At 37.4% G+C, this 12807-nt stretch overlaps 1 protein-coding gene across 4 annotated transcripts in view; it reads left to right on the forward strand.

The window, feature by feature from the left end:
• FHIT (fragile histidine triad diadenosine triphosphatase) overlaps positions 1–12807 on the forward strand; it is a 1508464-nt gene that overhangs the window by 676482 nt on the left and 819175 nt on the right. For all 4 annotated transcript variants that reach the window (XM_045862036.3, XM_064594290.1, XM_054504652.2 and 1 more), the window contains one exon: positions 10129–10248. In XM_045862036.3, the coding sequence (XP_045717992.1) occupies positions 10146–10248 (103 nt within the window). In that variant the 5' untranslated portion in view covers positions 10129–10145. The remainder of the gene's footprint in view (positions 1–10128; positions 10249–12807) is intronic.

Here is a 12807-nt window from a genome sequence, read left to right on the forward strand (position 1 = left end):
ATTGGAATTGAAGCATGTTTACCAGTTGGGAAAGGAGCTGGAGTTATTTGCAATGTGGTATCTTCTGATGACACTCAGACAGTTGGTCATGCCTTCTAGGATTGGTCTACATTCCTGCCATTGGCTGAATGGATATAAAAACAGCATATGACTTTCAAAGTAAATCTCACCGTGCCCAATCATAATGGAATAACACATTTATTTTTCAAGGTAAAAGATAACATTTTCATTCTTTTAACCAAAAGACCGAATTTCTTTTCCGATGTGTCTGGATCCTTGGGTGCCTAGGAGGTGTCCATTTTCATGCCAGATTATTTGAGCTAGAATGGTCATTTCCCCCGACATTACATTCCTAAGGATGAACAAATTTTTACTAGAGGTTTGGAGAATCGAAGAATACCCAGTGCTGACAAAGTTATGGGGAAATAGGACTTTTGCCCATATTACTTTTGAATGTAAATTTTTATCAGTCTTTTGTGAGATATTTAGCGGTACATATCAATAGCTTCAAAGGTTCAGTATCCTTTGAACAGTGATTCTTAAATCTAGGAATTGAGCTCAAAGAGATACACACATGTTGTATGAAACACATTCCTCATAGCATTGTCAGGAGGATTAAGTAATTTTTTATATAGAAATCACTTGGAATGGAAATACTGAGTATGGTATTAGCTATTTCTATTTTATCAGGTGCTTTTTTTTTTTTTTTTTTTTAAGAAGTAGGCTCCCCACCCAGCGTGGAGCCCAATGTGGGGATTGAACTCACAACCCTGAGATCAAGACCTGAGCTGAGGATCAAGAGTCAGTCAGTTAACCAGCTGAGCCACCCAGGTGCCCCTCAGGTGCTACCTTTTAACTGACACTGCTCTACTCCGAGTGAGGAGAGGATAGCAGTCACCTAGTGGTAGTGCAGCACCAAATAGATGGTTTTACTTGTTTTTTAATTTAATAATTCTGTACTATTTATACGAAAGCACTTTTCTAAGCAGCTTGGCAATATTATGTGTTAGCTGGCAGTTAACAATTATTTGTTGAATAAAAATTGGCATTACTTTTTTTTTAATTAAAGATTTTATTCGAGAGAGCAGGGGGAGAGGCACAGGGAGAAGCAGGTTCCCTGCTGAGCAGGGAGCCTGATGTGGGGCTCGATCCCAGGACGCTGGGATCATGACCTGAACTGAAGACGGACACTTAACCCAGATGCCCCTGGCATTACTTTTGACAGCATAAAATACCAACAATGATATGATGACTAGATTTATAAAATACTTATTAAATGCTTTACGTGTGTCCTGGAGAGGAAGGTACTGTTGTTCTCCCCATTTCACAGACTGATCCTTGAGCTGTGTTCTTAACATCGTTATCCCAGAGGTTCTGCTGGAGTCAGGCCAGGAAGGAGCTTAAGAATCTATTGTTTTAGAAAAGCTCCCATGGTGATTTTAATTGGAACTAGTGCTCTAGGGAAGTGCTTCTCAAACTTTAATATGCATACAGCACAACTTGGAATCTTGTTTAAATATGGAATGATGCTGATGGTTTGGCCGGGGGGAGCCTGGGCACCTGCATTTCTAACATCTCTCAGGGGATGCAGATCTTGTTGGTCCGTAGACCACATTTTGAGTAATCAGCCTATTACCTTGCTTGGGGAAATATGAAGACTTAAATTTATCCCAAAGAAATCATTCTCTTTAGGGAAAAGAGAGAGTCATGAAATGGGCTCCTGGTGGTCTGTTGAGTAAGATTTTACATCCTCACAGGCATGATCTGGTAGGTGCCTTTGCTAAAGTCCTGAGCTTCTCAAACTTGGGTTGTTGGGCTTTGAAGGGTCCTCCCATTCTCAAAAAGGAGTTCATATTTTGTCTTCTCCATTTGACGAAATAATATGAATGTGATAGACATAGGCATGTATTCCGGATCACCAGCTCACTGTCCTACAAGACTACTGCCCTATAGTTTTGGCACCAAACGATTCCTGAATGTGACAGTTATCTTTACTTGAGAGATTCTGAAAGTGGGGTCTCTCAAGTCCTAGATTCCCAAATTTGAGAAATCCTTACGAAGAGTTTGTATCTTCCCCAAATAGTATCCTCTAAAGGAGACCCTCTGAGGTTCACAGTGAATTTGAGTAAGCCACTTGGCCTGCCAAGTTACTCAATATCTCTAAAATGAGGGGAATGTATCTATTCGATCTTGGAGGGCCTTTTCTGTTCGAATTCTACAGTTGATTTTTTCTTTTCAGGGACAAGTTTAGAAGCATATGGCAGTTATTTTAGTTGGACATTAACATCACATTTTGAAAGCAAACCAGGAAGAAACCTGACCTACCCTGAAGTGAGCTATTGTCATCTCCTGTTGTTAATGGTTGGGAAATTTAACATTTTAGAGCATTTGCTTTTGTGCCCGTTGAACCTTATTTCACTGTGAATTAGGTTGCCTATCTAGCCCTATCAGAAAATGACTGATCAAATCCACTGAGTCACAAAATTAAATGTGAACAGTCAGTAGAGACCTTTTCATTAATTCCTTTCTCTGTACTAAATTTTGAAGACAAAGTCCTAAAAATAACGTGATGCTACCAGCTGCTGTGAGTTCTAGGAGATAGAGAGGCAGAGACAGGTTATAGTGGATAGAGAGGAAAAGGGACTGTAGGGTACAGATAACTTCAACAGCTGGAAAGGTGGGAAATAGAGACTGATTTAATACCTTGAAGGCATATAGTTTTTGTTCAAGATAACAGATGTTATTATTAAGGAATATAAATTAAAGAAGTAGCTAAAAGTGTAAGACTTTAGGTGTTCATTAATATGCTATTGTTTATAAACAGACACATGCAGTACTCAGTCACTGTTTCTGGAGTTAGCCTTCTATTTTGGTCTTACCTGAGGCTGCTAATAAGTCTGAGGAGACCTAAAGCTTAGACTGAAGTCCCTAACCCGGTGCTTGGTTTTGTGGATGCCAGAAGCCAACTCCATATTAAGTAACAGATCCCCGGAGGTGATTTTCCTCTGGGAATTCAACAGAAGATTGGTACATTTAGCCTTCTTGTTGGGTTAAAAAAAAAACAAAAAAACACAAAAAAAACAATTTTACTTCAGCTTAAAATGAAATTGCTTTCGGTCATCTTCACGTGAGGGGAAAGTATTTAATATTTATCTCAGCCTTGCAGACAGTTTGAGATCCTGGAGATGCAGTAATCTTCCCATCACACGATATTGGCTCTGACTCTTTGCTCTACTTCTGTTCCTTTTATAGTTGCTGGAGTGTTTTTCTTCATTGAAATTAAAACTTGAGGAAGCATGTCCACTAGCAGCACAAATGGGCAGAATTTTACCGCGACTAAAGAAGAGGCTAATTGGATTTGGGCAAAGAGATAGAAAAATATTACCATTTTTTTGGTACTATTTCATGTGACATAGTGAGATGAGCTTTACGTATACCATCATCCACTGTTTTCAGACAAGATCTCTGAGGGTACAAATAAAAACCCAGCATATCAGTAACTACATGAAATTACAATGCTGTATTTCAGTGCATCAGAAGGTAGACCTGGGGGGTGGGGGGTGGGGAAGATACCTAAAAGAGATCTAAGGTGGTAAGAATATGCCAAGGGACTGAGAGATGGATCTGCTTTTATGATGGGGAAGTTGAGCACTAGTTTAGATTATAATAAGAATAATCTCTATTGAGAGGAAATAGGTTGCAGAATTTTCAGACCCACAGGAAGAAATTTGATCTGAGTCAGTGGACGGTAGGAAGGAGAAAAAAGTGAAACAAAGAGAAGATGGAAACAAAGGTGAAATAGAAGGTTCCAAATAAGCTTAAAGAAGAATTGGCATAAATGTCTGAGGGTTAAACTAATCAAGACAGATTGTCCCACGGACAGAAAACAAAATGCCATATTATTTATAAAATACATTTAAGAGGACACAGTCTAATGATAAGGGGATGAAAAAAGTGATGCTTGTCAAATACAAAGAGAAAAAGGAACAGTAGTTCAGGGGAGTAAAATGAATAGGAGCATATGCACATGCCATAGTACAGAAGGCAGGAATTGATGCCCTTTGACACAGATTCAGCAATCCTAGAAATCCAGCACCATCTTTTCAGAAGCAGATGAAATAATAAGCCAGAGTAAGCAAAGAACAGATTTGGGTAACAGCCAATGAGTTTGGTTTACCATGTGTGTAGAACTTCTCAACAAATGCAGAATATATAGTCCTAGTGCTTTAAACTACAGCACTTTAAAATTAGTCATCGTTAAGAAAAAGCAGAAATATCTCGTATGTTTGGAAATGAAAAGACCCTACTACAAAATAACCCTCAGGTGAAATGGGAAATGATAACAAGAATAGCAAAGTTTTACATTGAGTAGTAATAAAAGCACAAAGGTCAACGTTTGAGAGAGCTAGTAATGGAGTACTTTGAAGGCAATGTGTAACTTTTTGTTACCTAGGAGGAAAATAGAAAGTCTGAAACCCCCTAAGCTCAATGTTGAGCTCAAGTAATTAGAAAAAAACTATGGCATGGTAAATCTGAAGAAACAAGGAAGGAAGAAAAAAGGGGAAAGAATTTTATTGCAGAAAATAAGCAATAACCTAGAGATAATAAAAGCAAAGAACTAGAAAAAAGTTCTTTGAAGCTTAATAGGCTAGGTATAATTCCAGGAAAACTGATAAAAAATATACATTATGAATACAAAATAGGTAAAAGAAATAATTATGGATTACATTATTAATCTGTTAAAAGAATGAGTTTTTTACCAATAAAGATCAATTTAGATGAAAAAAAAGATTTAGGATAAATTTAGGCTAAAAAATTGATGCAAGGGAAAAATGATCAGTAACCATTAAATAAATTATAATGCTTATCAAAACAATCCTGTGATATAAAAGTAGACCTAGACAGTTTGACAAGTAGTTCTATTTTTTTTTTTTTTACGATTTTTATTTATTTGCGAGAGAGAGAATGAGAAACAGAGAGCATGAGAGGGAGGAGGGTCAGAGGGAGAAGCAGACTCCCTGCTGAGCAGGGAGCCTGATGTGGGACTCGATCCCGGGACTCCAGGATCATGACCTGAGCCGAAGGCAGTCGCTTAACCAACTGAGCCACCCAGGCGCCCGACAAGTAGTTCTATTTAAATCTCAAACAGAAAATCCTTGCTTATAAAACTTCTTATAGAACAAAGAAAAGCCAACGTCTAAGTTTGATTTTTTTTTTTTAAACAAAACCAGGTAAAAAATATTGGCTAACTTCATTTATGACATGAAAAACACTAAATTCAAATCTAGCTGTGTATTAAAAATAATTGTGACTAAGTTTAATTTTTCATAAGAGTGAAAGGATGTTTCAGCATTTTAAAAAGTGTTACCATAATTTATCACATTAATGGCAAAGAACAAGAGGTTGTGTGATCAATGACAAAAAACATTTAATAAAACTAAATTCTTGGGCACCTGGGTGGCTCAGTCGTTGGGCGTCTGCCTTCGGCTCCGGTCACGGTCCCAGGGTCCTGGGATCGAGTCCCACATCGGGCTCCCTCCTCGGGGGGAAGCCTGCTTCTCCCTCTCCCACTCCCGCTGCTTGTGTTCCTGCTCTCACGGTCTCTGTCTCTGTCAAATAAATAAATAAAATCTTTAAAAAAAAAAAAACAAAACTAAGTTCTTTTTTGGGGCGCCTGGGTGGCTCAGATGGTTAAGCGTCTGCCTTCGGCTCAGGTCATGGTCCCAGGGTCCTGGGATCGAGCCCCACATCAGGTTCCCTGCTCGGCGGGAAGCCTGCTTCTCCCTCTCCCACTCTCCCTGCTTGTGTTCCCTCTCTTGCTGTGTCTCTGTCAAATAAATAAAATCTTTAAAAAAAAAACAAAAAAACAAAAAAAAACAACTAAGTTCTTTTTTTTAAATGGAATCAACCCTTAGCAGACTTAAAATAGAGATTTTTTTTTTTTTTAAAGCTTGATAACGCCTTTATACTAAAAACCTATGGCAGATACCATTTTTAGTGGAACAGACGAGGTTTAAACTCATTCCATCATTCCTTTTAAGGTTGGGAGCAAGACCAGGATGCCTGTGTTACTTCTGCCTTTCACCACATTACCAGATGCCTGACCAATGCAACAAGACAAACCAACAAAAGTAGAAAGATTGAAATGAGAGCGATAATTGTCATTATTTCTAAGTAAAATCATTTATATAGAAAACCAGAGAGAATCAGCAGAAACTATTAGTAGCAATCCAAGGGTTCAGCTAGGTTGCCAGCTTGTAAGAGCAAAATATAAAAATCAATAGCTTTCCTCTGTATTGGGAATAACCAATTATAAACTATGATGATAAGATACCATTTACAATAGTGACATAAACTAAAAGCTATCTAGGAATAAATCTAAGAATTCATAAAACGTATAAAGGAAATTTAAAACTCTATTTCAAGAGTTTTATTATGGTATTATAGAACATAAATGCAGCGTCCATAAATGGATTGATTGAATATTGTGAAGGTGTCAAGTTTCCCCCATTAAAATTTAAAATCACTGTAATTCTAATCAACATCTGAGGAATAAATTTTTTCAAGGGGCAGAGTTGAATCTCAAATTCATATGGGTGAATAAAGAAGAATCCTCCTTTTACAAGGCATTAACGTTATATAATAGGAGTTGACGAACTACAGCCCAGAAGCCAAGTCCAGGCTGCTGCCTGTTCTTAGGAATAAAGTTTTATTGGGACACAGCACATCCATTTATTATGTATTGTCTTTGGCTGCTTTTTTGCTGCTGTAACAGGGTTGAGTGGTTACAGCAGCCTGTGTGACCAGCTGAATCTGGCCCTTTAGAGAGAAAAATCTGGCACCCCTGTTCTTTAGCATCTAACATAGAATCAACATTGGAAGTACAGACTCATTCCTTTGTAAATAAGGGGATTTGGTGTAATTATTCCTAGCAATTGGTGGTAGGAAAATTGTTTCACAAAAATAAAAACCAAACACATTTTTGTAATTCCTACTGTAAGCAAAGTTCCAAGTGGATTAAGTGCCTGTTAAGAATGAAGCTATAAACCTGATAGACAAAAATTTAAGACTATATTTTTATAACCTTGTGGTAGAGAAGGGTTTGTTATGTAAGAGAGCACAAGCCATAAAAAGAAAATTAATGAATACATCAAAATGAATGCTTTTTGTTTAATGGATCATATGATAGGAAAGCTAACAGATGGTAAAAATATAATTATGTTTAAAAGACCAAGATCAATACTTAAATATACAAAGGACTCTGAAAAATTAGAAAATAGAAGGGAGGAAACTCCTATAAAAGAAGGCAAAAAGTGAGTTGGCAATACAAGAAGGAGAAATACTCACATAGGTCACATTGGAGAGAGAAAGTAAAATGAAGGGATTCCATTTTTGCCTCTCATACCAGTAACAGCTAGGATATCAGAGGCTCACAAGTGCTGGCAAGGATGTGAGAAAATAGAAATCTGCATCTATTGCTTCTGGGAATGCGAACTGGTGCATTTATTTTAGAAAATCCAGATATTAAAACCAAATAATGGGATTCTAGCCTACACACTCAGGGGAGGTGGCCACTACAATGGTATTTGTGGTACAAGATGGGAGACAAGCTAATTCTTCAGCACTAGAGGGACAGGGAAAGAAAATTACAGTGTAATGTAGTGAGAGTGAATAAGCAGTAGAAAGGAATGAATTCATTCCTTATCTACTTAGAGCAACATGAATGAGTTCTAAAACAGTGTTGAAAAAAAAAGGCAGAATGAGATTTAAAGTATGATACAATTTATATACAAATTTTAAGGAAAATATAAAATGCAAGTAAGATAAACAATATATTATGAAAAAGTGAAGCTCTGTGGTGGAAAGAATGGGGCTGGGCATAGCGATAAAGGAGAAATGGTAAGAAAAATCAGATGAAGAGCCTTTCAAGGACTCCTAATAGGAGCTCATCAGCTGAGCCTGTGTTTCAGTCAATTCTGTACAATAATCCTTGAGAGGAAACACATTCTGGGCATGCTATTCCTTACAGCATTGTTAGATCCAGGTGCTCAAAAAATGTCCTAGGAATGGGTCTCTATCTTGGCTCTGCCGGCCTCCTTGTGGGCTCTGGATGTCAGGCAGACTCTACTCCGTGTAACCTCTAGTTGTTCCAGTTCATGTCCTACCAAATTGGCAACTCAGCAGGAGAAAGTTCTTTCTCTGTACTGTCAGTAGTAATCCTCTCATGGATCTCCTTTCTTCCAGTGGCTCATTTTTTTGTCCTGTTCCACTCCTGAACCAGTCACATGATAGAAGCCTAAGGATGTCTGGATTACTTTCTTGTCCCTAGAATCAGGCAGTGGGAATAGCCCCCCAAACAGAATACAGTGGGGTGTTACCCAAAGAAAAATCCGGGTGCTATGGCCAGACATAAATGCTGGGCAGGCAAAAACAAAACAAGAAAACACCAAGAGCTGCAGTGGAATTGAATCAATGCTGTTTGCAGAATGACTGAAACGAAGTGCTTTGTTTATTTTAGAAAAATGGGAAATGAGTAAAGGTTAACTCTAAATATCTGAAGCACTACCCCTTGCGTGCTCCTTGTTTCATATGGCCCTAAGGCATAAATCCATGACAAATAAATAGACTTGGTGGGAAGGGCAGCTATGTAATTGCTGGAATTGTCTTAGAAGCAATGGGTGGTGAACTTCCCACCACTGGGTATACCCAAGCATAGGCTAGCCAGCTAGTTGGCCAGGATTCTGTAGGGAAGGACCCAGGGATTGGGAGACTAGTTGGGCTTGATCATGGTTCTGAATCATCTGGACAGCTTATTCAAACGTAGATTGCTTGGCTCTTCTCCCAGAGTTTCTGGTTTGATAGGTCCAGAGTAGGAATTTACAGAATTTACATTTCTAATTAGTTCCCAGGGGATGCTGATGTTGCTGGTCCAGGAAACCTACCTTGAGAACCACTAGGTTAGATGATTTTCAATGGCCTTAATGGCCTTTCATGAGCTAGTTGTAAATGTTCTGAAAACCAGTATTTGTACCATTGAGGCAAAGCTTCCATTTTATGTCTTTGTCCCTGAAATGTGTTAGGTTCTCGCTATGTGGGTACTTCTAGATGACCGTAGATGACATTTGCATGGCCCTCTGTATCTTTTGAGTCATTGAGAACATCAGGATCATCAAACAATTGTACACTTATTGTTATGCTTTATAAGGTAGTCAACTATTTTCTGACGACATCCTTTTTGTAATCCAGTTTCTGGTTTCCCATGGGTTGATCTATTTTCATAGTTTTGCAGTGGGGCAGTTTCTAAATTAGAAAAATGAATGGTTTCCCAAGGAGGTTGTGTCTTAGTCATTCAGAAGTAACTTTGCCAGGTATAGGCATCTGACTTTTGGAAAATTATTACCTCATACCCCAAATGCCAAGCGCCAAATTCCTTCAACCACCCCTGCACCCCCATGGCTTTCCCCCAAAAAGAGGATATGGAACATTTCACACGCCTTGCTGCATCTTGGCTCTGCATCAGCCAGGAGTCCTCATTCTTGAACTCTGTTTTGCCCTTTCTTTTTCTCAAAAATTTTTCCCCGTTTTGAAATTTTTACTCTAATAGTTCTCTCAGAGTGCTCATGTTTTTGTAGTTGTAGGCAAGGTCAAATGGTGTTTGTACTTTTTCTAAATTACTTTTATTTAAACAGAGATAAAACCGTTTGAGAAAATCATTTACGAATTAAACGGTTTATAGGCAGTGCTTAACAATTAAAAATTTCATCTTAGCAAAGATGATGAAATGAATGGGTAAAAATGAGCCGACAGGTAGCACCTAGCAGATTTGGGTTAAAGTGACAACTTGAATCACAGAAGGATTTAAGACTTTTTTTTGTTGTCTAAGTGCAAGCTTCTGCTTCAAAACACTCTAAAGCAAGACAATGCTGGGTAAGGAGAGGAGAATATATGTTAGGAGGACTTGCCAGAATCCATCTCAGTGGACATTCAGTGGGGAACAGCTTCAATGACGTCATCTTTGCAACTAAATATCTGTAGTAATGGGATTTGCTTTCTTTAAAGTTGTGTATAATCTGTGTTTCTCATCTGAATTTTATAAAAGCTCATTTCCTAAATCATTTTCTCTTTCAGGCTTCAACTGTGAGGAAATGTCATTCCGATTTGGCCAACACCTCATCAAGCCCTCTGTCGTTTTTCTCAAAACAGAACTGTCCTTTGCTCTTGTGAATAGGAAACCTGTGGTACCAGGACGTATCCTTTTTTTTTTTTTAAGAGAGGAAAAATAAAAAGCCTCTGAACTTAACAGACCAAAGGAATACAGCGTTGGCCTCCCATGTCCTTCCGCAAAGGTAAACAAGGAATCCACCTTCCTCTCCCTTTGGAGAAACCAGGTAAGATGTTGCATTTATTCCGAATCCAGTTGGTGGCACCAGTAATATGCTTGATCAATGTTGCAGAACTTCTGAAAAGAGTTGCTTAGCAACCGTGGCTTTGGAGGTGAATTTTTACTTGACCTTTTCACTATCAAAGCTGTGTAAATAAATAGGTGCGTCTAAAGGGGCCCAATGAATATCATGAGTGCTTTGTTTTCAGTTATCAATTGTGAATAATAATAGTAAGAGAAATTGGGTGGCACTTTTGTGATGTGGAAATAAGGTATTACATGAAGACTTGAGACTGACTTGGTGTCTTTACCTCTTAGAGATCATTCAAGCAAATGCATACACAAATATACCTGCAAAACAGTTGTTTTCATTTTAGGGTCTGAAATAGCATTTTTTTTTTTTCTTGGAGAGCATCGCAACTTCTAGATCATTGTTCAGTGTCCTTGGTGTTAGAGTTGTTTTATTTCTCTCTGACCACTGAGTTGTAGTCTTTTCTCCTGTTGACTTCAGTAGAAGATTTATTCTTTGCCATGGGAGAAGCAGGAATTGGTGAAATATTCTGGAGTTATTTTTATGTTGCTGAAAGTATCACTCATGACTGTGTGCATATGACTTTTGTACTGACTCTCTAGAATTTTTTTTTGTTTTCCCTCTAATTTACTATGTAGAATGCAACATTTTCCACACAACAATGTGATTTTACTTTGAAATAAATCTTTCCATAATTCTGAATGTATAAGTCTATAAATATGTTGAGATTTTTTCCAGAATAAGATATATATTATTTATTTTATATATATTTATATATTTTAATATTCTATATTAAAATATTATATTTTCATATTAATCATATTTATATTAGTAATATGTTTTAATATTAATATTTTATATAATACATCACATATATATTATATATAATATTAGTGACTAACTGGTTTTATATGTTATAAATATTTAAAAATATATATTATAAAAATATTATATTTTTTCCAGAATAATATATAAATATATATATATATATCCCCCATGGGAGTTTTCAGGATGTTTGAAAACTTTAGGAATAATCTTTCTTGGCCATATAACTGTTGTACATTGAAAATAATACTAGTAAGAAAACATACATTGAAAGATAATTGTGATTTTATGATAGATGCCCAAATTCATTGAATTTAATTTTAGCTAAATAAATTTTGTAAATTTATAAAACTAATGATCACAGCAGTAAACTACTAAATGATATGTGAATGACTACTTGATATTTAACTCTTCTTTTAAAAATAGTCTACATTATAAATAATATTAGAAAATATTCCTCTATTGAAGTAAAAATAAGAACTAGAATGGTTCAGGAAGGTCCTCTAAAAAAGAACAATTTTAAAATTGTATACCGATTTTATAGAGTTCTAAGAGACTGTGAAGTTCTTAAAATAACAGAAGCGTTTTATATTTTCATTTGATTTTGCTGCAAGTTTCTGGTTGTCTTTTTCCTCTGAGGAATTTTTTTTTTTTTTTTTTTTTTTTTTTAAAGAAAATGCTTGACAATTCCGGTATCAGAAGAAAATGGTTGAAATGCCAAAGGTATCTTTAGAGTGCTAGCTTTAGTTGACTTCTATCTTGTATCAAAGAGGGGACCTGGGATGAAAATGTGATTTTAGATGAATGCATTTTAATACCTTGGCCTGAAAAAATGTGAGGTTGCCGAGTTGTACTGCCTTTTTAATGGTTAATAATGGATTGAATTTAGCTTTATTATTATTATTTTTTTTTACTTATATATTGACAGTAAGAAACCTGACTTCTCATGGTCTTTTTAACCCATTTGGCATGTGTGATACAAGACGTGGGTCATACGCATGTTTGTACTTAAGAAAAGTTCTGGTGTCTGCTTCTAGGGAAATGCCTATTCTGAGCAGTGAACAGTTAGTGACTGATAACTGCTTTTGTTCCAGATGGCACTGGACTTGCCGTTTTGGAAATGGGTCCTGGTCAGTTCTCATATCTTTGAGTAAATGCCAGGGATGCAGGGGATATTGTATTAAAATGAACAAATCTGAGTTTGTTTGGAAAGTAGCAACAAGGGGCGGAGCAAGATGGCGGAGGAGTAGGAGACCTGGATTTCGTCTCCTCTCAGGAATTCAGCTGGATAGGGATCAAACCATTCTGAACACCTACAAACTCAACAGGAGATCGAAGAAAAGAAGAGCAACAACTGTCTCAGCAGAAAAGCGACCACTTTCTGGAAGGTAGGACGTGCGGAGAAGTGAATCCGAGGCGATATTCGGGAGGATAGACGGCGGGGGAGGGGCCTCCGTCGGCCGCTTCTGGCAAGTGATAGAGCCGCGGAGCACAAAATCGGAACTTTTAAAAGTCTGCTCCGCCGAGGGACGTCACTCTGGTGGCTAAGCGGGGGGTGGAACCCTCCGGG

Source organism: Mirounga angustirostris, unplaced genomic scaffold (assembly GCF_029215605.1).
Source record: "Mirounga angustirostris isolate CCGP_5_RB_7025 unplaced genomic scaffold, mMirAng1.0.hap1 SCAF_1, whole genome shotgun sequence".
NCBI lineage: Eukaryota > Metazoa > Chordata > Mammalia > Carnivora > Phocidae > Mirounga > Mirounga angustirostris.